Consider the following 25218-nt stretch of genomic DNA (forward strand, 5'->3'; position numbering starts at 1 on the left):
TTATGGCGCTGGTGTTGTGTTGCTACTTTAGTTTGCAAAATGTCTTTGTCTTAAGAATTCCACTAAACTTACAATCTGAATGAATATTTGAGCTTCTGACAACAATGTCATGGTTTGATAACTGAGCCAATTATATAAAGACGGATTTAACCGCGACGACGACGCGCGCTTATTCTTCATCGTCATCATCATCACAGCAGCATTTCTTTTCAATGGCAATTATAAAGTTACAAATATTTAATCACACGCTAAACAGCACGTGTGTGCAGTTAATATTTAGCAGAAGAATGGATTACAAGAGCAATCTCAACAACGTCAGAACGCAGCTCCACACAACTGAACTATGCAGTGACTTGACTGATCCGTGCGACGACGGGTAAACTTTATACTTTTAATACTGTTTTTTAAGTCTGTAAGTGATTCCATTCTATATTGCACCTTAGTGGGGCTTTTTTCTATAAACTGTTTGCAGTCTGTACATACTGGAGGTTGGATTCGCTCACTGCACTGTCTGTGCAGGACGGACTGTAGTAAACATTAAACACGTGTCCCCCTCCTGTATCGGAGCGTGTATCGGTGGCGTCAAATCCGATCTCCGATACATTAATTAAGCTGGATCGGAGGCCGATCCCGATATAATATCGGATCGGTTGCATCTCTAGCCGCGCTACACTGTCCCTATGCAAATATCACTTCCATCCAATCAGGATAGAGTGGCGGGACCTTCCGCCAATCATGATCGAGCGGGGTCGGGCCTTGGTGTGTGTGCTGTTGGCCTGTTGCGTGTCCCCCCACTGTAGTGCGTGCATGTGCACATCTTGTTACCGGGAGGGACCGGGGGTTTTCCAAATCACTGAATGCTCATTTAAAATAAGATCTGGTTGCAAAAGGGGTGAGAGTGGCCCTTTAATACAAGATAACTTAAGCAGGCCAGCTCTATTAGATCAATGGTAACCTTTCAACTAGTATATAGTGGACGTGTGAGTTAATTGAAACCAGAATACTCTGACAAACCTGACAATACAAAGTGAAGTAATGAATACATGACATTTATTGAATATAATGGGTCATATTGTATGACCTTTTGAATACAATGAGTCATATTTTATTGTTTTTATGGTGAGTTGTATTGGAGAAGTTATTCAGCAGCCTCCTTTCCCTGTAAAATAGGAGCATGCTATTAGATATTCAACATGATTTATTTTGTTAAATCTTAGCCATCTTAGACAGCCAACATAATAAACTTTGATATTGCACATGTATTTACCTTAGAGTCACGACCTTTAGCTCTCAGCTTGTTGACCTGGGTTTCAGCGATGTCAGCACGCTCCTCTGCCTCCTCTAGCTCATTCTGAACCTTTCTGCACTTAGACAGGTGAGTGTTGGCTGCTTCCTCCTACAATATGATAGAGATGGTTCAAAGCCTCGATATTTGAAAAGAACACCTTACAAGACAATTTCAGAAAAAAGTGTGGTTGTGACTAATGTTCATGTTAGTGTTATTATTTCACAACACTGCCCATGACGAACACAACTAAAGATGTATATTGTCTTACCGCTTCCTCAGCCTGCCTCTTGTAGCCCTTCACCTTCATCTGCAGTTTGTCTACCAGATCCTGAAGCCTGGCAACATTCTTCTTGTCCTCTTCAGTCTGAAGTGAGTGAATTTATGACATTTATAGTTCTTTGCATTTGTATTTTGTAGTTCATGCAATCTATTAATTTAGTTAGTGGCATGATGGATATTTAAGTGAACATGATATACAGTACCTGGTATGTCAGCTCCTTTACTCTCCTCTCGTACTTGCGGACACCTTTAATAGCTTCTGCTCCACCTCTCTGTGCATTGTCGACCTCTCCCTCCAGTTCACGCACCTTCACAAAGGAATGCACTATGAAATTACTTATTCTTATTTCATTGACTATAAGCTGTGTTGAAGTAAACCACATCTTACCCTAGACTCCAGTTTCTGGAGCTGCTTCTTGCCTCCCTTCATAGCCAGGTTCTCAGCCTCATCCAGACGGTGCTGCAGGTCCTTGACTGTGACCTCCAGGTTCTTCTTCATCCTCTCCAGGTGAGAGCTGGTGTCCTGCTCCTTCTTCAGCTCCTCGGCCATCATAGCAGCCTGGAAAGAAGATAAAATTTACTTTATTGTCCCGCAAGGAAATAATCATGTCACTGCACACTTGACAAACATGGTATGTATGTAGATTACATTTATATAAATGTAATCTATATCTATATAAATGTTGACTGCGAGAAAATATCTTGTAATTGAACAGGTAATAATAGGGTAATAAACAGATACTAATCGTGGTCATAAGACCAGAGGGAAACAAAAATCATAGGGGTGCAAAATCTGTGAAAAACATGGGAATATATTCAAAAAATGTTAATTCTTTCAGCGCCATTGCTGTAGATGTACGTAGGTCAATTGAAGCCTATTATATAACGCTTACCGCCATTGCCGTTGATTAATGGCAATCGCGCTTTTATAGTGCATTCGATCGATCGAGCTTATAATGCTACTTGCGTTAGCCGGTTAGCTAGCTATGTTGTTAGCACAGCACTGGATCGCCCATCTTAGATTGTCGCCGCCATAATAATCCATTCTATCTGTTTCTTTCAATCGCCTGTATCTCCTATTCCTTGTCCCAGATGGCATTTTGGTCAAAACAACGTTTCTTTGACGGCAAAGAGCCGACGATGTGGAGCTCTCCAGTGCCCCGGTTTGGATTCATATTGTAAACAAGGCCTGTCCAGGCTCCGTTCAGCTTCCTAGGTTAATACTACTTCTGGTAGACTTGTAGAATGTGGCTTTTCAAAATAAGATTTGAAAAAAAATCAAAATCAATAAATGCTAGCGTGTTAATAATGGAGCTGGGAACTTCTCCTTTGGTCCACCCATTCCTGGGACATGTGAGAATGATCCAGTGAAAAGAATAGCAAAAAAGAAAAAGCTAATCAAAACCCCATTGTGGGTTCACTCTCTCACTAAACACGGGTGAAATTCACCCGAACACTAATGCGAAAGAAAAGTTAAAAAAAATAGGGATGTGGTCAGGGAAACAAACCTGCCCTCTATCATGTCACTGAGCATCATGAAGGTACAGTACTGAAAGAACTTCTGAACAGAAATAAAATGTATGTCGCCACCTCTGTGTTGCCAACACTTCTGTCGCCACCTCTGTGTCGCCAAAACTACCGACACAAAGGAATGTGGGTGTGGAATTCTCTCAATTGTAATACTTAAGCATGTCATAAGGATATCTAATTATCCTGGTATATTGGATAAGAGGCAGAGCTCCTAACTTACATCAGTGATGGCTTTCTTGGCCTTCTCCTCAGCATTCCTTGCTTCTGAAACACTGTCATCCACTTCACCTTGGACCTGGATCAGGTCGGTTTCAAGTTTCTTCTTGGTGTTCGCAAGGCTTGTGTTCTAAAATAAAGATTCAGTTTAGCAATGCAAGTATGAATGAGTTGTATGTTAAAAATATCTTGTTAAGTTTTTCCATTGACTTACCTGAGAGTGCAACAGTCCAGCGCGCTCACTGGCATCCACCAGTTCTTGCTCAGCCACTTTGCGGCCTCTCTCTGTCTGTTCCACAGCCACTCTCAGCTCCTCGATCTCAGCGACCATTAGGCCGTTCCTACGTTCCACCATAGCAGCTTGCTCCTTGCTATCTTCTTGTCCTCTGCAAGCATCATCAAGGTGCAGTTGGGCATCCTAAAATAAATCACATTTGAGGTGGTCACGATAAGAGAAACATCAGAATGTGATTTGTTCAAAGCAGTTCCATTGTTTGAAGATCTGTCTAAATATGTTTTGCACCTTAAGCTGTCCCTGAACGTTCCTCAGCTGCTTCTGGGCCTCAGAAGCCTGGCGGTTGGCGTGACTCAGCTGAACCTCCATCTCGTTCAGGTCTCCCTCCATCTTCTTCTTGATTCTAAGGGCATCATTTCTGCTCCTGACCTCAGAGTCCAGAGTGCTCTGCATGGTGTCAGTCACCCTCTGGCTGTTCCTTTTGATCTGCTCCATCTCTTCATCCTTCTCTGCCAGCTTCCTGTCCACCTCACCCTTGATCTGGTTGAGCTCCAGCTGGACACGGAGAATCTTGGACTCCTCGTGCTCCAGAGTACCCTGAAGTGCAATACAGGATCAAAATGTTGTAGGACTTTTTTAATATAACATCCATCATTATACTGCTACACTGTTTGAATGTAAAACGTATTGAAAGAAATACGTTTTAATACCTCCGCTTCCTCCAAGGCTGTCTGGATCTCTGACTTCTCTGTCTCTGTCTGCTTCTTGGACTTCTCCAGCTCATGGATGCTCTTTCCAGTCTCACCGATCTGTTCAGTCAGGTCTGAGATCTCCTCTGCAGTGGATTGAAAGTAATGAATCAGTCAGCAAATATTTTGTATTTGCATTTTAATAAAGTTGTAACCTGATCCACCGGTTGTTGTTTATGTTTTTTTACTGTTGCAGGTACGAAAACATACGTTGCAGGTTCTTGTTTTCACGCTTCATGGTCTCCAGTTGGTCCAGAGACTCCTCGTAGGAATTCTTCATCTTAAACAACTCAGTGCTGAGAGAACGAGCCTCTTTCTGAGCTCCCTCCAGTTCTGCCTGTCCCTCTTCAAATTTCTGCTTCCATTCTGCCAGGACCTGCATACAATTTGCAATGATTTGTCATTTACCTCCACTTTAAGGACCTGCACACCATTTGTAATGAAATGTGGCATTTAACCCACTTTAAGGACACAAGAAATATTTTGTAATAATGTATCTCAAAGCACCTTATCGAAGTTCCTCTGTTTCTTGTCAAGATTGGCAGCCAAACCATTGGCCCTCTCCACATCAATCATGAGGTCTTCCACTTCACCCTGGAGTCTCTGTTTGGTCTTCTCCAAAGAGGCGCACTTGGAATTCACAGCCTCGATTTGCTCCTCAGCTTCCTGAAGACGCTGGGCGAGCTTCTTCCTGTTGATCAATTTTCAATGGAATTCGATTATTGTGGCAATATTTTGTAGTGAGTGAAGCCAAGAGAAAAATGCGTAATGCATTTTGAGCTTGTACATCTGATAATTCCACTCTTTCTGAAATAGTTTTTCAAAAATGTTTTTCAACATTGAAATGATTATGATGATGACGATGACTATTTTGCCCATTTTTTTTAATTTTTATCTCAAGCGATTATGTCAGATAATTGCGATTGGGCGACAGGCCTAGTGGTACCGAGCCCCCAGAGCATCTGAGAAACGTTGAAGTCGCCCAACCCTTCTGGCCAAAGCTGCAACTGCAGGCAGGCGGTTTTGCTTGTGCATGTAGCTCGAGCAAAACAGCTCACAGCTCACAGAGTGCGCAGCTGCGGTTTACCACAGAGCGCTCGTTCACGAGTTAGCACTTGTAGAGCGTTCTTCCGTGTGCTTCAAACGCCAGTGAGCAACTTCTATTGAAATGAATAGTGGGAGCGGGTCTGTCCACTCTCTAGTTTATATAACTCTATGGTAAAAACACTGCTGACTTACTTGGCCTCCTCCAGCTCCTCAGTGCGTTGGACAGCATCAGTCTCATACTTGCTCCTCCATTGACACACCTCAGCGTTGGCCTTGGACATTCCACGCTGCAGCTCCGCCTTCGCCTCCTGCTCCTCCTCAAACTGCTCCCTCAGAAGGTCACAGTCATGGCGAGCTGATTGCACAGCATGAGCAAGGGCATTCTTTGCCTGTCAGAAGAAAATGGAGAAAAAAAACTGTCAGCTGAATGAAATGACAAAGAATATGAAACTAAAATAGAAAATAAGGCATGAGGTCAGTCCGCTGCCCCCCCCAGGTTGGCAGAGGAAGTGTAGCGCCCAGGATTACATTAGATAATTGGCACTGGGTGAAAAGAAAACTGGGTTACAAAATAGTGGGATAAAAAATAAAAATAAAATAGAAAATAATCTGTTCCTCACCTTAACCTCCTCTTCAACAAGTCTCTTCAACTCCTCAATCTGTTGGGTGAAGGCCTGCTTGCCTCTGGTGAGCTGAGAGACCAGAGCTTCTTTCTCCTCCAGTTGACGAGCAAACTCACCTAATTAGACATTTTAATATTAATTTCAAACATTTCAAACATCATCGGTGGCTGGGATAACTGTTGATCAAAAGCATTATCTCTAATTATGGTCAATTTGCTCAAGCACCATAGACAAACCATGTAGTGAAATGATTTATGATTAAATTAACATTTACCGTTCTCTGTCAACAGTCTTGCTCTCTGAGCGCCGATATCATTGATCTGGCGAACGTTTTCATCACTCTTGGCCTTGATTTCACTAAGTTGGTCCTCAAGGGTGCGGCACATCTTCTCAAGATTTCCCTGGAAACGAACATTATACATGTTCAGTCATCTTTTTTTTCAGATAGGTTCATTGCTTTGATTTAAAGCAAAGCCAATCGATATAGCCTATTTCAGCCCTCCGGTTTATAACTGTATGGTTTCCTTACCCATCAGTGAGTTGCTTGGCCATCATTAGCTATGAGGAGAGAACAGCACTGCACTGTTTTTAAAGCCTTAAACACTTATTTGCCTAATTATCTTAACAAACAGGATGGATGCCGTAGGCGTTAAGACGAGTAAGTCCTCACTTTGTCCGCGGTGCCAGAGCCGTTAAGGTTTGATCCGCGTTAAAAAGCCAGTGCACGCGCACGTTCTTGATTACACCTTAGATTGACTTAGTTATGATAATAACACGGATCGCCATCTTACTGCGGCCCATATGGACCTCAGTAAGATGGCCGACTTTCACCTGTGGTTCATGCCATGTTTACATCGACTAGCTGAACTTTTTCCAAATGTGGCTGGCACCATCTCTGACCCCATCTCCTGGCCAAATAGTAGTATGGCACCTAAACTGTAATAACATTTAGAGTTTGCATACTTGTTCACAAGATTACTAAGACTGCCTTTCAATGCCCCACACATGTGGAACTATCAGTTTTAAATTTTTTGTAATTTATTTCACTTTAGTCACTTTAAACACGTTTGTATGTCTCAAGAATGATATACCATGGCATTCCATCATACCTTTGCCTTAGCAACAGCCTCCATGTTGCTGGACAGGTCATCGATCTCCATCTTGTATTCACTCTTCTCCTTCTCCAGTTTCTGCTTGACTCTCTGAAGGTTGTCGATCTGTTCACCCAGTTCCGCCACGCTGTCGGCCTGTTTCTTACGGAGAGCAGAAGCAGTGGCCTCATGCTGCAGGGTGGACTCTTCAAGGTCACGACGCAGCTTCTGGAACTCAGCCTCGCGCTTCTTGTTCATCTCGATCTGAGAAGCGGTGGCGCCTCCAGCCTCCTCCAGCCTCTCACTGATCTCTTCAAGTTCCCTGGAGAGATCGGCTCTCTGCTTCTCCACTTTGGCACGAGCGGCACGCTCTGCCTCGATCTCCTCCTCCAGTTCTTCAATACGAGCCTTTCAAATGAATGATGTTTAGATTAACATCTGAAAATAACCATTCACACTTAGGCCTACTTATTATTAATGATTTTACAGAAAATAAAAATACCTGGAGTTCTTTGATCTTCTTCTGCAGCTGGGCCCCCAAAGATTGTTCATCCTCAATCTTACTCAGAAGCTGGCTTACTTCAAAGTCCTTCCTGTTGAATACAGTCAATAGTCATATTTTAGCATCATTCTGCAGGTGGTTTCTCTCCATGACATTTCATATTGTTGGTTCACATTACTTCTTTATCTTCTCGTCAGATTGCTGCTTGTCATTTTCCAGGTCCATGATGGATTCCTGGGCAAGTTTCAGATCACCCTCAAGCTTTCTCTTGGCTCTCTCCAGGTCCATGCGGAGCTTCTTCTCTTGCTCCAGAGAACCCTCCAACTGCACAACAATATATTGTTGTTGTTAATCAGTAAAAAAATAAACATATAATATTAAAGATGGAGTGCCGTGATATTTGTATCTTTTCCAGTTTTTCATGTGTTTATGAGGTGACACTACTTCATTAGACCTCTTGGCGTGGTTATGTGCAAGGTTGCAATGATGTCTTCCCTTTTGTATTTAGTGACAGTCAAACGTGCCAATGAGAAACTGATATAGTGACATCACAAAATCATCCCCTCCCCTGGGTGTGGCTTCAGTTCAGGTGGATCACCACCCATCACCACCCACCAGCTAAACCAGACATACTTAATGAACAGGTGGCGTGTCCACATAAAAACAACATTTTAACAAATGCTGTACACTTTTTTTTAAAACAAATGTCAGTCCACCCCATATAATAATAATACCTGATGATCATGTTTTAGGGTGGAAAAAAATCACAGCACTCCATCTTTAAATTCAAAACATCTGATTCCCTTTGGTAAACTCACATCGTCAACTTGCTGCTCCAGCTTGGTCTTGGCCTTGGTCAGAGTGTTGACTTTGTCCTCCTCTGCCTGCAGGTCATCCAGGGTTTGCTGATGGGCCTCTTGGAGGGCTTTTTTCTCCTTGGTCAGCTTAGCGAGGCCCTCATCCTGAGACGCCATCTCCTCAGTCAGGTTCTTCACCTGATGGAAGCAAAACATAATGTGTTATCATAGACTGGTTCAAATTCAATCAGTACTTTTCAAAGTGGATTCCAGGGACTCTCACGGTTCCTTTAGGGGAGGGGGGTTCTGAATTAACCCTTACAAGGGGAGGGGGGTTCTGAATTGACCCTTACAAGTCTGTAACTAGAGTGTAAGGATGTTGAGTATAATCTATACCTTGTTTTCAGTGGCGTGTTTCTCCTTCTCCACTTTGGCCAAGGTGAGCTCCAGGTCATCAATGTCCTTCTTGAGCTCAGAGCATTCATCCTCCAGCTTTCTCTTCTTGGCAGTCAGTTCTGCATTGATCTCCTCCTCATCCTCCAGTCTCTCGGTCGTCTCTTTGAGCTTTGCCTCCAACTGGATCTTACTTTTAATAAGACCTTCACATCTCTCCTCAGCATCATTCAGAGCCTCGTCTCCCTAGTTGTCAATGAAAATGAATTGGTCAGCATTTGTTCTGGGTGAGGTGAGGACAAGGAAGAAGCTGGAGGGGTGCAGTACTAAGTTCCGAACTTCCGACACGTGTTTTGATCCGACGGTCATTAGACCGACCACCTACCTCTATCCCTAACATAACCACAACCGCAATCACGGGAGCAGCAAATGTTCGAGCGGTAGTCCGACCGCTGTTCCCGCATGTCGGACTAATGCTCAAACTAATCAAACTCCTCCAAAAGGATATAATATAGTAGTGTATCAACCTCATCCAAAAGGATATACTATAGTAGTGGGTGGGTGAATAGCAGTTGCATATTCAAATTCACCCTCCCCACAGAAGAATGTCAAATTGGGTCAGTTCCTTGTACTGAACAGCCGTTCAACCACCAGGCATTCTCTGCCATGGTCTGCAATGTATACCATGGCAGAGAATGCCTACATTCTACTTTAGATAAAATATTTAAAGGGCAATATCACTTTGGTAGAGATTTGGGTTGTGTATTTACCTTGCCATCATGATGTTCTCCAAATGTGGACAAGAAATAAAAAGGAATTGCTCTAGTAATTAGAAATTGATAATTCAAGCCATTTTTATAGAAAGAAAACCCGGACTGGATCCGTGGATCCAGATCCAGATCTTCAAATAGTAAATTCAACAGGAAGTTAATATTATTATTCAAAACAAAAACAGTACTGGGTTTGGTGATGCTCTATATTGTCTGAATCAAGATTGTTTGTGTTCATTTAAAAGAGTGACTTTGAGAGCTCTTTCAGCGTACAATGTAAGTCAACGAGGAGAATATTTTGAATTATCAATTTCTAATCAATGGAGCAATTATTTTTGATTTCTTGTCCACCTTTGGAGTTACATCATGGCAACGTAACTATACAACTCAAGCCTAAAAAAAGTGGTCTTGCCCTTTAGGATGATAAACAATATAACAACAACAACATTTCCTGTACAAGTGTAGCTACTTACTGATGCCGATGCTGCTGCAAGGTTATTCTTCTCCTGCACCACAGCTATCAATTTCTCTTCCAGTGTCTTCTTCAAGGCCTGGGCAGAGGCCAGGTCAGTCTTCATCTTTTCATAGTTCTCCTTCATGTTCTGCAGCTCCTTCTCAGTCTCAGCACTCTGCAAGAGAGGCTTGATCTTGTAGTAGACCATCATCCATGGCCAGTGTTTCACATTGACGAATGAGCGCATGTTGAACTGGATGGTGTAAATGGCCTCTCTGTGGACAACAGTGGATCATGATTGAAATGCAGATTGAGGGTTTCCATGTTATTATATAATTGTGTCGTTATAGTTGTACTATTGTTGTTGTTATTATTGCTGTTGGTATTATTGTTGTTAACCACCGCAATGTAAATCCTATAGCCTGATTCTGCTATAGGTTTCTTCTGCTGTTTATTAAGGAGATTTTTCCTTGCCACCATCATCAAAAGCTTGCTCTGCAATTTTTGCAATTTTATTATAGAGATTTGACACTATTTCTTTTATTTGAATAGATGTTTTCAAAGTACCTCCTAGCCGTCATCTTGACATACTCCTTCCTCATGATGTAACCCCTTGCGATTGCCTGAGTCATGCCGACCAGAGCAGCCAGCTTTTCATCTCGCATCTCTTCAAGGACACCCAGCAGACCAGCTTTGAAGAACACCTGAATACAATGTCACAAACAATGTAACTAAACAACCATAAAATCTATTTTTAGTCCTCTGTCCATAATGTTAAACCAGATTGGGAGTGTGTTTACCTTGGTGTGGCCGAACCTGTACTCATCAACAGGTACGTCAATGGACCCAAGCAGCTTCTCAGATGCCTTCTTGTTGTCCATGAACGCGCCTTCGGGACATGCGCTGGCGTTCAGTACTTTGTATCTGTTTTGCAGAAGTTCATGGTCATTTTGCATGCCTCCCGTTAATAGGTTTGGAACTAAAAGCTGCTGGAAAAAGGAATTGATACCTCTGCTTGAAGTCAGCATAGGGGATTCTGCTTGGGAAGCCCTTTCTACAAATTCTGATGCCCTCCAGCACACCATTACACCTCAGCTGGTGGATGACCAGGAAGTTCTCCATCAGTCCTGTAAATATGTTGCTTCATTATTATTACAACAAAATAGTTACGCACTGGCCAAAGTTGCATTTAATGAGTCAAAACGAGTCAACCAAAATAGAAACATACAAAAGAATGTCATCTGCATAGGGAGATCTTATATTTTAAGTGTATTCTGTGTTGTACCCATATATGTCAGCATTTGCTATAATTGTCTGGGCAAAGGGCCCTAGAGCTAAAGCAAATTGTGAGGATTGATTGATTGAAATATTTATTAACAGTTTGTAGAATTTACAGTACATTTTAAGCACAAACTCAATACAAAGACTGTCAACTGTGAGTGGACGACCCTATTAAGCATTACACTTGTTTACAACAGGGTCCACATTGTTCAATTCATCAAAAAGGACAGTGTCTAGTTAGTCAGTCTCCTAGCTGCATTGGGGTTGCTGTACAATAGCCTAATCCATGTAATGAACCTATCTCCAATGTCAAATCTTTCCATCACTGAGAACAAGTACGAATATTCCACCTGTTCGAAAGCCTTTTCTTTTCCTTAGGGCCTCTAGGAGAGAATTGATAAAGGCGTCAAATGTTTCTTTTCTGTTTACCTGGACACTTGGACTCGTTGGGAATCAGGCAACGCACAAAGTGAGGATGTGTGCTCCTCAAGTTGGTCATCAGCAACCCCAAGTTTGCCTATTGAGACAAAGGTTTATAATTAGTCAAAAGTGATAGAATGTTGTAGTTTTTCTTCCACTATAATTATTTGAACTCTTTAGATACTACTTACTTTTACTTTGCAGATTTAGATTGTTTTTAAAAACATACTTTAACGACATAAACCCTATTTTAAACTTTAATTCCAACATTTAAAGACAATTTTTTACATGGATATAATGTTGATAATAATAACGCTTCATTCTTACAGGGATATATGTTGATAATAATGAAAATATATTATTACCCTGAAAGCACTAGACACAGTCTGCATGGAACCACCCTTCTTCTTGCCTCCCTTCTTGGTATTATCTGTTTATATTAGAATCATGGGTTATCATTAGTTATATAGAATGAAAATGCTTCCCTTCTTGTCAGTTTCTGAATGTTTATAGTATTGATATACTGTAACAATACCTTCAGGCAGGTGGGGGATAGAACACATTATATTATAGTCGTATATTAATTTGCTGTTGTCCCGCCCCCGTTGTGTTTCTATTGGCTGGGGTACAGCCATAACTCCAGTTCCCAATATGCTAAATGCTCCAAAACAATTGTAATAAACATACCTTCAGGCTCAGGTGGGGGATATAACACACAGAGCAGCTTCACTGCAGACTTCTGGTACAGCTGCACCACGGAGTCGTTGAGAGGATCCTTGTTCTTCTCTAGCCATCCTGTGATGCTGTTGATTGATTGATTGGATTGATTGAATACTTTATTAACAGTTTTTTAACAAAAGCCTATTGCTTGTTTCCATTGGGGTCCTCCATACTCAATTAATCAAACTGTAGTCCACAGTTCCGGTTATATTATATATAATGTATAATTATATACGGTGCATATATGGATACTATAGGGTTCTGTTCACCTGTAGTCCACAGTTCCAGCATAGTGGACCAGGGAGAAGTGAGCCTCACCCTTGCCTTTACCAGGCTTGGGTTTCTCAAAGGCCTTGTTCTTCCCCAGATGCAGGTCAATCAACTTCTCTGCAAAACTTTTGTCTGTAGCTTTTGGGAACATGCACTGCTCTTCAAGGCTGGAGAAGATGCCCAAGGGCTTTGGGAAGGAGATAAAAGAGACAAATCAACAAAAGCTTAGTGCCAATGACAAAAAAAAAAACGTGTGTGTGTGTGTGTGTGTGTGTGTGTGTGTGTGTGTGTGCGCATTATGTCCATTAAAGCACAAAATAATTGTATACCTTCAATGAACGCAATGCTGACACCTAAGTCCATAGCACATACATAATAATATAATACGCTATACTATTAATAATTCTATACCTTCTCAATCAGCTCAATGCAACAGTGTATGTATTTCATTTTCAATCAGGTCAATTGCAGGCAGCCAAGTCCATATACAGTACCTACCTTCTCAATGAGCTCAATGCAGATAGCCAAGTCCATGCCGAAGTCAACGAGATCCCAGGGAATTCCCTCTTTCATGTATTCTTCTTGTTCCAGAACAAACATGGTGTGGTTGAAAAACTGTTGCAGTTTCTCATTGGTGAAGTTGATGCACAGCTGCTCCAGGGTGTTGAACTGTGAGAGGAAATATCATTAGCCCAATCTCTTGTAAATGTGTAACTGTGACAAAAATAATTCTCCAACTTAAAACAAGTCCATGCTTACATCAAAGATTTCAAAACCAGCGATGTCCAGCACACCAATGTAGTAGTTTCTCTGCTGCTTGGTGTCCAGCATCTCGTTGATCCTAATGACCATCCACAAGAACAGCTTCTCATAGATGGACTTGGCCAAGGCACTGACTGAGTTCATTGTCTAAAAGAAATAGGAACATTATAGTGAATTACACAATTTAAGCAATTTTAGCCTTTGCATAAGCCTGCAAGGTTTTCAAGGCTAGACCAAGTGCTACAGGCTAGGGTGTCTGAAGAGGTGACTCTTCAGATTACGGTGGAAGATTCTGTGTTTGTCTGCAGTTCTAACTGCAATGGAAAGTTTATTCCAAAAGTTTGAGAGCCAGAAGGGAGAAGAGTCTCTTCCGAGAGCTTCAGGGAAGGTTGACAGCTTCCCTGTGTTAGCTGATCTGAGTGAGCGGGATGGGTTTTAGGGTTGGATACACAATAGAGGGTATGCACATGCATAAAGTAAATGGCAAATCGAGTGGCAAAGTGAGTGACAGTCAGTTAGATGCAATCAAATACAACTTCTCTATTTGGATGTATGGGCTGTCAAGGCCAGAAAGTTGTTTTTTGCCACTCCGTAGACATTCCTGCATAACTTCCGGGTTTGATGATTATGTCACGCGCATACCCTCTATACACAAGGTGTAGTCATATATATATGTTTTTTTTTTTAAGATTCGTTTTTTGCTTGTTTGCCTTTATTGATAGATACAAGTGAAGATGGACAGGAAAGAGGGAGACAGAGACCGGGAAAAACATGGACCAAACGTCGTCATGAACGGGACTCAAACACACAACGCACTACGGGCAGAGCCTAGATATGTGGCATGCGCCTGTCCTGGACCACTAGGCCAGCAGGCGCCAAACATGTCAGTAGAGGTACTTGGAACTGCACATGTTTCTGCAGTGTGCTGTTGTTTTTGTAGCAAAAATGCAGGGCAAAGGTTTTTCCTTGGCCTTGGTCAAAGTTTTAAGCAAATCAGTGCAGTTAATTGTAAAAAATGCCAATCGGCCTGTTATAGTGCCGCCATGAGGCTGATTTGAAATGTTTCAAGTGGCATTACTTCCTCGGCTGCATGGGAATATGCGTGCAAAATTTCACAGAAATTGCACACTGCGTTCATGCATTTTGTTCAGTTTAATGGATATAGAGATACTGTGTACCGGTTTGCATGATGTTTGGACAAAATCTGTAGGACTAGGAGAATCAAAACATGTGTTTTGCAAAAATCGACCTCCTAGTGGGGCGCCGATTACGTCAATCTGAAAGATTTGGGGCAGAGGTTCTGCTCTGGGATCCACCGATCCAGGGAGTGTGCATGCATAGTTTCGCGGCCAAACAGTGCCTGAGATTGCACAGACATGGTGCAAAACATAATCTCTGCTGGAGGATCATTTTAATAATGATTTAAAACAGTCTGGACACAACTTATAAGGTGTGTATGAAATCAGAACATGGAAATAATGTAACTTTACTCACCTGTGGCACAGTTTGTCCTTTAGTGACATATTCATTTCCCACTTTAACTCTGGGGTAGCAGTATGCCTTAAGCATATCCGCTGAGTTCAGACCCAACAGGTAGCAGATCTTGTCAGCCACTGAAATGATCATACGATTTGCAATTTACGATTCAGGCATTTAGCAGATGCTTAATCCAGAGTGCGATTTAAGCAAGTTAAACACAATTGGTAATACATTGAATGCATACAGCTAGTAATCTAGGACCATTTAGGTAAACCAAATAACCTTCAGTATAAACAGTATAATATAAATAAATAATGACAATATATTGAAAATATATTTAGCTTAGTTCTTTTGAAATAAATAAATACAAGACTATCACATTTTTTGTTGAAGATGCAACTTACCCTCCGTGCCGTCTGGCTCCGCCTGTTCCTCACGCTGCTTCTGTTTGAAGTTCAACACCCCATGATGCATCACTGCACCGGTGAACTTGTAGATGGAAGCTTTCTCATCAGCGTTGAAGCCCAGGATGCCAATAGCCTCCTGAAGATTGAGATTAAGCATTATATTAGCAATCCAGTTTAAATAGGATTATTTTGGGAGATCATGGCCTGAAAACCACTGCTGTAGAGCAACTGACTGCAATGCACAGTGAGTATTAGAAATATATTAGAATAATGTCCATTTACATCTGTAGCGTCCAACTCGACTTTGTCATCAATGCTGGCCACAACGATCTGACCCATGCTGATCAACGGGAAGTCGTATGGGTTGTTGGTGATGAGACAACTTTCTGAGAAGGGATAAAAAAAAGTGTGAACATGTTTCTATTCATTAGTGTGGTTCAACCAGACTTGTAATATATATAAACTTTATTACAGGCTCATGGCCCACAAGGTAAGACAGTACATCACATATACGATAATAAAAAAAATACAGTACAGGTTACTACTCTAGGCGAGGCACTCATGCCAGTGTCCTATATGATGGTAGAAGTGTACCCTACAGAACTACGGCCTGGGTCTGTCATCTGTCCAATGAGTCTATTCAGTGAGCGATCCAGCCTGCTCATGAATTTGAATGTCAAGTTCCTCAACAGAGCCATGAATGTAGTGAGTCCCAATCATAGACTGTAAAAAATATGGACAAAGCGTTCCCCGGGTCTAACATGAACGTAAAATGAAGCCTGTAATGATATGCTAATTCCTGATGTAAGTCGCCATCTTTTGGTACCAGCTGGCCATTGGCTGGCTCCGTTTTGTACCAGCTGGTCATTGGCTGCCCAGACAACGAGGCGGGACTTCCCCCCTTCTTCTCCGTTGGTTTTTATTTTGACTCGAGTGGGAGGAGAATACTCTTGAGTGGGAGGGGAATCCCGATCATAGACTGTAACGGTAGCCACGCCCCTCAGAACATACGCGACTTTATGGTCTTTTTTTTAATTAATGGGACCATAATTTTCCAAAAAGAATATTATGACATTAGAAATGAGACTTTAAACTAGTGACTGGAAGAAGAAAGTATTCATGACCATGTTTATTAAGGTAATACAGTCTAGGTGAAGTTGGGCCAAAATACATGGGCCTCTATGGAGCTATGGGGCTTTTTGGGTCCAGTCCAGCGCCACAACAGGCCATTATATGAACTACCGATTTCAAATGAGGCTTCACGAAATATCTGGCTGACTGCCCCCCTGGTCCCAATGAACAGAAAAGCCCACTGGCTCTAGTGCTCCTGGGTTTTTTTTAACAGGATACGAAGACGGTCATTATAGGCTACTTGCAGTTTGCGTAAGCTCTCCTTCTTGTACTTCACCCACAGTGGAGCTGTGTAGAGAGGGGTGCAATAAGCTCTAAAGAGGTTTACCTTAACATCCGTAGTACAATGGTGAAATTTACGGACCAACATGTTGGCTTGTATACATATAGCATTCTCCTCTGTCTAAACATGTCCTCGTCATCCTCTAAGGTATCTGTTATGATATGCCCAAGATATTTTGTAATTTTGGACACACCCATAATTTGACCAGACTCGATGAAAGGCAGGAAACATAAGTTCCAGATCTTCTTTAGTTCTACATATGAGTGTCATGCTCTTCTTGGCATTATACTGAATATCAAAGTCAATACCGTAATTTGTACAAATATAATAGTAACACTTTATTTTTACTTCTTTCTAGAGTAACCCTAAACTTTGGTTCACTACTTATCCCACAGTTTTGATGGCACACACTTGACCGGCTTCATCGGGAATCGTATTTTGCTAAGAGAAATGTTTAATGTTTAATTGATTGAATTAATGTATTTGTGCATTACATTTCCCCATTGACATGAATCGGAAAATGCGAAAAGTCACGTTGAAGTATTTTTTCCTAGGAGACCGTAAGGGCTATAGTTACAAAACTAGGAGGGCAGGTCATTTGTACACTTGATCTGAGGACCTATCCGATTAAAACAGCACAGACAGAATTTTGATAGTGTGTATCGTACAGCCATAATCGTCGTCCAAAGTTAGTGGGAGGGGCCTATTTTACAAAAGAACTTCCAATCCATCCCAAATTTGAATCACATGTCACGGGTGGTTTAATCAACCCAGAGCAAAAAGCAATTCCATTTTCATCCACAGGGGGTGCAGCAAATGCAAAAAAGAAATTACTTCCGCATGATCACAGGGGTGACGTGACATTGTAATTGGCTAGAATAATTAGTGGGAGGGGCCTATGTAACCGATTGCGGCAACCACACTTTGCAATTTTTCAAAATTGCGACTTTTCTAGTTAATTTATGTTCTCACTGCATCATCAGTATAATTCCACTTACCAATAATCCCAGGTATGTGGTCGGTCATCATCTGGAAGAAGATATGGTAACCTCTCTCTAGAGGAAGCTGGTAGGTCACTCTAGACTTCTCCAGCAGATCTATATGGGTTGTACAACATAATTAATAATAATAATAATAATAAAAATAATCTATATGGGTTGTACATAAATCAAAATGTAATCCTCAAATATATAATTTCTTATCTCTGAACTTTATACTTACATGTCTCAATATCAGCACTGGCCAATTTACCCGCATTGTTGAAATGGATTCTGATGAATTTACCCTGTTTGATATAGCACAATTAGTTGCATCCGTCGTGTGGAATTATTGCAGGTTTACTCATAAAATGTCATTATTTTACACTTACAAAGCGAGAGGAGTTGTCATTCCTCACAGTCTTGGCATTACCATAGGACTCCAGCAAGGGATTGGCTGCAATAATCTGATCCTCCAGTGACCCCTAGAATGTTTTAGACATCGCCCAATTTAAAATTTGGTCTGAATTCTTTTAAATTGAATTGCTATATTTCACATAAATGCTTTATGTTCCAAAACCTTTTTTTTAAAGTTAAAAACGTATACATATACAGTACCTTAATTTTACCACTATCGGCGGCTGATTTCTCTCCACTAGCAGTTGCTGCTGTTGCAAAGTACTGGATGACACGCTTGGTGTTCACAGTCTTCCCAGCACCGGATTCTCCACTGGTTATAAATGCATACATTCAGATGAATGCACTTAGTGAATTTGTGTACAATGTTCTTTTTTTATTGCCTAGTAGATGACTGAAACTTACGTGATCAGGACAGACTGGTTCTCTTTATCTGTAAAATGTAAAGCATTTTTTTTGTCATGGATACACAGCACAAAACCATTGTAGTTATGTATTTGTTTACATTGTCCTGACTAGTACGTACCCATCAGCATGAACTGAAAGGCGTTGTCAGAGACAGAGAAGATGTGGGGTGGAGCCTCAATACGCTTCTTGCCTCTGTAGGCATTTACAACCTCCTGGTCGTACACTGGGAGCCACTTGTAGGGGTTCACAGTTGCACAGAACAAGCCAGAGTAGGTCTGAAGGGGAGAAGAGAGAACCATGAGTTTGTTTGCATTTGTTTTTCTACGGTTTTTCATTTGATGATGTAATTTGTACTCTGTGTTTGTGTTTTTCTTTCTTTGACAGGTGAAATAGTGTACTGCTCTCAACATGTAGAAAAGCTTACATAGATCATCCATGCTGCATAACGCTCTTTGAGGTTATACAGGACAGAGGCTTCACTGAGGTAGGTCATCATGGCCATGTCCTCAATCTTGTCATACTTGGGAGGGTTCATAGGGCTCACGTCCGACTCAGGGACAGTTCTTTTCTAAAAAATAAAAAAAATAAAAAAAAGCACAACATCAGAATGTAATGTCATTACAATTGTACTGTGCCACTATTTGATTTTATATACACCTACTTCTTTCTTGTCCAGCGTTTCCACGGTGACTTGTGTACCCTCCTTGCTTAAAATCTTACACTTGAGGTACAGCTCGGCCTTATCAGCCACATACGCTGCAGATTTGGCATCAAAGGGCGCAGTTTGAGCTTCCATTCTCTCCCTCTCTGGCTTACGGAGATAAATGGCGGCCTGGCCGTACTGCTTCATCTCTTCGTCCGTACTCATGGTGGCGGCTTTCTGTAGACATTTGAGGAGAGGAGAAGCAAGAACTCAGTCGGGTAGTTCACAATATAAGAATATCGGGTAGTCTATAGAAAGGAATTCCAGCATTAACTTTTTATCCATTTAGGATTTTTTTGTTTATTAAAGGTTTACCCCCAGCAGCAGCAACAAACGGACGTTTCAGCACATTGGCCCTCCTCTGCTTATTTTATATTTATTTTACGCTGAGGAAGGCCTAAGGGCCTACATTTGTTGCTGCTACTGGGTGAGTGGGTGTGAACCTTTAATATACAAAGAATAAATGGAATAAAAGTGTGTGCTGGTATGCCTTTCTACAGACAGACAATAGATGGTGTTGACGCCTTTGCTGACTTGACATCTGAGCATATCATTGTAGGACTATGCTAGGTTTAATAGAAAAATTATGAACACTCACTTTTCCCCTCTACCAGTAGCAGTGAAACCTTGACTGAAGTACAAGTCCTAAGTGGGGGGAAAAAAACGTCATTTTGAGGACATTAAAATGAGTTGAATGATTTAGTATTATATGAATCCTATATTGTTCATTCTTGCCGCACAGCACTTCATGAGAGACACTCATTAGTTCCACATCTGAAAAGAGTGATCCATTCCATCCAATATCACCGCATGCAATGAAATGATGCTTGCCCATTCACTTCTTTTTGTTTGTTTGTTTTTTGCTCGTTTCTTTGTTTTGCACTCCGTCCGTGTGTGCACTTGTGTCCGTCCGTCCGTCCGTCCGTCTGTGTACAGCTAATCTCCAGCACCGTTAACCTCCAAATTTTGCACACACTCCCTGGATGCCATGATGAACCTCTGCCCCAAATTGTCCAGAACGGGCTGTTATAGCACCACCAGGAGGCCGACTTTTGAAAAGCATTTTTTTTTATATTAGCCTACTCTATTCTGTCCAAAAATCCCGCAAATCGTTGTACCCTATCTCTATAGTCATGTGTTCAAGACGGATCTGTCCGATATTTCAGATTCCATCCTAATTGGCTATCATGAACGGAGCGTGCAATTTACGTGAAATCTTTCACAGACTTTCCTACTAGACTGAGGAATATATCCCACCCTTTTCACATTGGCCTGTTATAGCGCCACCAACATGTGGATTTTTGCAAAACACATTTTTGGAACAAAATGCAAGGAGTTAGAACAAATGTCACCCTTTTTACATTGGCCTATTATAGCGCCACCAGGAGGCTACAACCTTTTTCTAGTTTCTTCTTTTTTTGTACTGAAGCCATGCTAAAATAAAATAAGTTTCCCCTTTCTAATACACTTTCATTCCATTGTATGAATTAAGGTTACATTCAGGTGGTTACACTAGCCAAACTGTACTCAAGTAAAATAATAATAATAATAATAAAATAAAAATGACATGCAATGTAAATTATTATTTAACTAATCATAACATAATTTAAACGTGTAAATAGAAATGAATGAACAAAAGCAAATTCCAATCTGGCCTAAACCATAATTATAAATAAAATACTATACAGTCAATCATTTAAATCCTTGGATGGCAATTGGATGATTTGAGGCATTTTGTTCCAAAAAATTTGATTTGCAAAACTCCACCAGTTGGTGGCGCTATAAGTTACAGGCCAATGTGAAAAGGGTGGGATATATTCCTCAGCCTAGTAGGAAAGTCCATGAAAGATTTCACGTAAAGTGCACGCTGTGTTCATGATTTGAGGCTTTTTGTTCAAAACGGCCAATCCTGGAAACTTTGAAAGCCAATGTTAGCCAATTAGGATGGAATATGAAATATTGGACAGATGCGGCTTGAACACATGACTATAGAGATAGTGTGTAACGATTTGCGGGATTTTTGGACAGAATCTGGAGGAGTAATATAAAAACATGTGTTTCAAAAGTCGGCCACCTGGTGTCACTATAACGGGCCGTTCTGGAAAGTTTGGGGCAGAGGATTGGCATCCAGGGGGTGTGTGTGCAAAATGTGGCATCGACTGTTAACGGTGCCGGATATTAGCTGTACACAGAAGGACGCACGGACACACACACACACACACGGACGAAGTGCAAAACATACTCTCTCCCTATGCCTTCGGCCTGGTGGAGACAATTATGCTGTCCACTATGCTGTCCACTAAGTGGATCATGTTTGTAGCTATGTGGTATGTATGCAGTCACACAAATTAAATGCTAACATGTCTGGTTTATATGACTAGGATTAGCTAACATCTCTAAAACATTTATATGACTATGCATAGCTTAGATATCTAACACATTAGTAGGACTATGACAGACCGATGAAGTCTCACTCACCAGATGAAACGTAGAAGACCTCTGCAGTGGGTTCATCAACCGGCTCAGCAGGCTTATATGAGTTGTTAATTGCATGCTATGCAGAAAGTAAAAGTAGGAATGGCCTTTAATGGTTCTTCCTTCTTGTTGACATTGCAATAGCATCCTTATAGTCCAACCATTCCCATGACACTGGATAGTGCATCTTGGAGGTGCATCAAGTTTATGAGTCAACTTTATGGCCATGCCAGTGGCTATGATATAAATATAGCATGATTGGCAGGGTGTGGGGTGCCTGTTTTGGTATAGTCATGACAGCATGACTTGTCAGATACATTATTTTAATATTCAATGAGGAAAGTGTTGAAAATTGCAAATACTCCACTTAAGTAAAAGTACCTCTAGCTGTACACAGCTAATTGTCCATTAATTGAGTAAATGTAATTAGTTACTTTACACCACTGGTATTTCCATTGTATGCTTCACACTTCCACTGCATTTAATTTCAGGAGGACTCTTAAGCTTTAGTTACGATTTGGGGGGTTTGATGTAATTTTATTTATTTTTTGTCACAGTTCAGATTTAGGTTAGATGTCCTGATGTCAGATGTCTTAATGGCACTGGCTTCAATGTAGGAGCAGCACTGGCACTTGATCACTCAACCTCCAGCCCATTAACGTGTCTCACCTAACTCATTTCTATTCCGTGTGCTCATCACATTTCAGCATTACATTTCACCATGAATACATTTGTTAACAGACACCTTCCATGTTTAATTGCACACACAGCTTCTCTCACACAGCTGATACAGTCCAAGTTTGTTGTCACTCACAGCTTGCCTATATAAAATCAAGCAGGTACAAAGTAGCCTAAACCCAAATATAGTGTGTTTAATGAATAGACCAGTGGTTCTCAAACTGTGGGTTGGGAGCCCAAAGGGGGTCCCCAACTGATTACTGGGGTCTCCAGATGATTTGCTTACTGTGCAACATTGTTTTTCTCACTCAACAGTAGTTAAGTATATGCAGGATATCTGCACATTTTTAAAGTGACAATTTAAGGTCAAAAGTAATAAACAAACTATATTATAACAATAAAACCATTGGTCAAATTCAAATATTACCTAAGAAAGAGGGAAATTTTTTGTTGATCGGCTATTTTCACAATATATCTGTGAAACCGAGTGCTGAGCAGCAGTTGTGTACAATAAGTACAGTTGTGTACAATAAGTACATTTCATTTGTTATTGTAGGCCTACTTAAAGGGCCACTTGACCCCTTTTGCAACCAGATCTTAATGATGTTTACGACACAAACACTTTCCTGTGTTTACTGTTACTTTTGAGATATTTTAGTCATGACGCCATGCCATGTTCACGACCAAAATTGTGGTCTCACTTCCTTCCTGGACTACAAGTCACACCTCCAAACAGCCCCCTATTTTTGTCTCCACCAGGCCGAAGGCATGTGGGGAGAGTATGTTTTGCACTCCGTCCGTCCGTTTGTGTGTCCGTCCGTCCGTCCGTGTGTCCGTTAGTAGCTAATCTCGGCCACCGTTAACCCGGTCGATGGCAAATTTTGCACACACACTCCCTGGATGCCAACGATGAATCTCTGCCCCAAACTTTCCAGAACGGCCTGTTATAGCGCCACCAGGAGGCCGCTTTGTGCAAAACAAGTTTTTGCACAGTACACCTACAGATTTTGTCCAAACATCACGCAAATTGGTACACACACTCCCTGGATGCCAACGATGAACCTCTGCCCCAAACTTTCCAGAACGGCCTGTTATAGCGCCACCAGGAGGCCGCTTTGTGCAAAACAAGTTTTTGCACAGTACACCTACAGATTTTGTCCAAACATCACGCAAATTGGTACACAGTCTCTCTAGAGCCATTCAACCAAACCGGTCTTTCAGATTTCTCAGACTCCATCCTGATTGGTTAAGATTGGCTTCCAAAGTTCACAGGAGTGCTCAGTTTCAAACAAAATGCTGCAAATCATGAACACATCGCGTGATTTCCATGAAATTGTGCACCCACATTCCCACTAGGCCCAGGACAAAATGCCACATGAACAATTTCAACTCAGCCTCAAGGTGGCGCTATAACTGGCCGAAAAGTGTTTTTACCTCTAACTGCACGGATCTGTGGATAACCTGGTGGAGACCTGTGCCCAGAAGGGCACTTTTTCTAGTTATGTTCATGTTTTTTATTTTTATTTTTAGTATTTCTAATTTGTGAGCTTGTGAATCTATTTTCCAAGGATTTTAATACATTTTATACCTTTTGAAATAGTGTGAAATTGACCTTCTGAATAAATAGTAGCCTACTTTTACTTTTGGTACTTTTCTACATTTTGAATATCGAAATTGTAATAAACAAAACTATTTCTACAATAGAGTATTGATTATTCATTCCACCACTGATAGGCATTATAGTAGATAGATTACATCTAGATCTGAGTCACTGAGCAACTCTACATGAAACATTATGAAGTATCATGCAGTGGTGTAAAGTACATTTAGAGTACATTAAGTACTGTAAAACATTTGAGGGATTAGTATTAGTATTATGCATTTTCAACACTTTCACTTCTGCTTCACTACATCTTTTACTCCACAACAATAATTTGACAACTTTAGTTTGAATATTTTGATTATTATTACATATAACATACATTCACAACTTCATGCCTATACTTTGGCTATTTCAAAATGGACGTACAACCCGTCGACACATGGTGAACACATGTAGATCTGCACCAGTCACCAGAACCAAGGCTGTGTGTTTCAGGGAATCTAACAGAGTTTCTAGTGGCTTTGACGTTTCAATGGGTTGTTATACAGTGGAAAGAAAATGTGTGTGATGTCATTATTTTCAAATATTATTATACTAGTTTTTGAAATAGTTAATCGGAAATTAATGTTATTTTCATATTAAAGCTCATTTTTCTTTCACTTGTTACTTTAGCATGTTTGCTTTACCTTAAACTGCATTTAAACTTTGAAAGGTTGAGATATAATCGCAGCAGACTTTGATTACTGTGTTTTACTTTAAGCTCACTTTTATACTTTTGAAGCTATCCAACTACAAAAGGACTGTGGATCTCAGTCTTTTCAGCTTTTCCAATACAAACTAATGGTCTTTGCTAGAGAGGACATGGGAGGAATGAGCTTGTGTTTGTGATGTCACTGTGGCCACATTTCTTACACTACAGATCTGTGTGATGTTCTACTACTACTATACATTTTAAGTTAAGACAACCCATGTCACTCTGCATTGTAGCAATTAGTACACTTGGGGCTGTTTCATGCTTAGCCTGTGAAAGTGGTGCAAAGTAACTAAGTACATCTACTCAAGTACTATAAAATAAAGTGCAGTGCTCCCAATGCACAGTAGGGCCTGACTCACACCTTCACAACAGATTGATGTATGCTTGTTGTATGAGATGTATAGCTGATGCAAGCTATCAATGCATTTCCAATGGGAGTCACATGGTTTGACACTACATTTGTGTTGTATGAGGGG

General features: G+C 41.0%; 1 protein-coding gene across 1 annotated transcript; it reads right to left on the minus strand.

Annotated features, from left to right (window-relative positions):
- Positions 1 to 1033: 1033 nt before the first annotated feature.
- On the minus strand, positions 1034 to 21781 carry LOC310864730 (myosin heavy chain, fast skeletal muscle-like). Its single transcript, XM_083773450.1, has 42 exons — positions 21711 to 21781; positions 19831 to 19877; positions 19191 to 19409; positions 18954 to 19097; positions 18648 to 18804; positions 18527 to 18554; positions 18323 to 18434; positions 18097 to 18189; positions 17949 to 18012; positions 17726 to 17824; positions 15596 to 15699; positions 15311 to 15449; positions 14922 to 15040; positions 13425 to 13574; positions 13164 to 13334; positions 12665 to 12852; positions 12363 to 12478; positions 12041 to 12105; positions 11685 to 11772; positions 10984 to 11101; positions 10775 to 10898; positions 10542 to 10678; positions 9994 to 10249; positions 8754 to 8996; positions 8379 to 8555; positions 7739 to 7884; positions 7561 to 7651; positions 7077 to 7466; positions 6242 to 6368; positions 5965 to 6083; positions 5537 to 5733; positions 4805 to 4988; positions 4508 to 4673; positions 4259 to 4383; positions 3837 to 4145; positions 3528 to 3731; positions 3318 to 3443; positions 1956 to 2126; positions 1771 to 1875; positions 1557 to 1652; positions 1268 to 1396; positions 1034 to 1159 (listed from the first exon to the last, which is right to left on the minus strand). Exons 3-42 carry the CDS (start codon positions 19395 to 19397, stop codon positions 1139 to 1141), a joined length of 5805 nt encoding a protein of 1934 aa, XP_083629576.1. The 5' UTR covers positions 19398 to 19409; positions 19831 to 19877; positions 21711 to 21781; the 3' UTR covers positions 1034 to 1138.
- Between the last annotated feature and the right edge of the window lie 3437 nt (positions 21782 to 25218).

Source organism: Protomyctophum parallelum (assembly GCF_964188405.1).
Source record: "Protomyctophum parallelum genome assembly, chromosome: 9".
Classification (NCBI taxonomy): domain Eukaryota; kingdom Metazoa; phylum Chordata; class Actinopteri; order Myctophiformes; family Myctophidae; genus Protomyctophum; species Protomyctophum parallelum.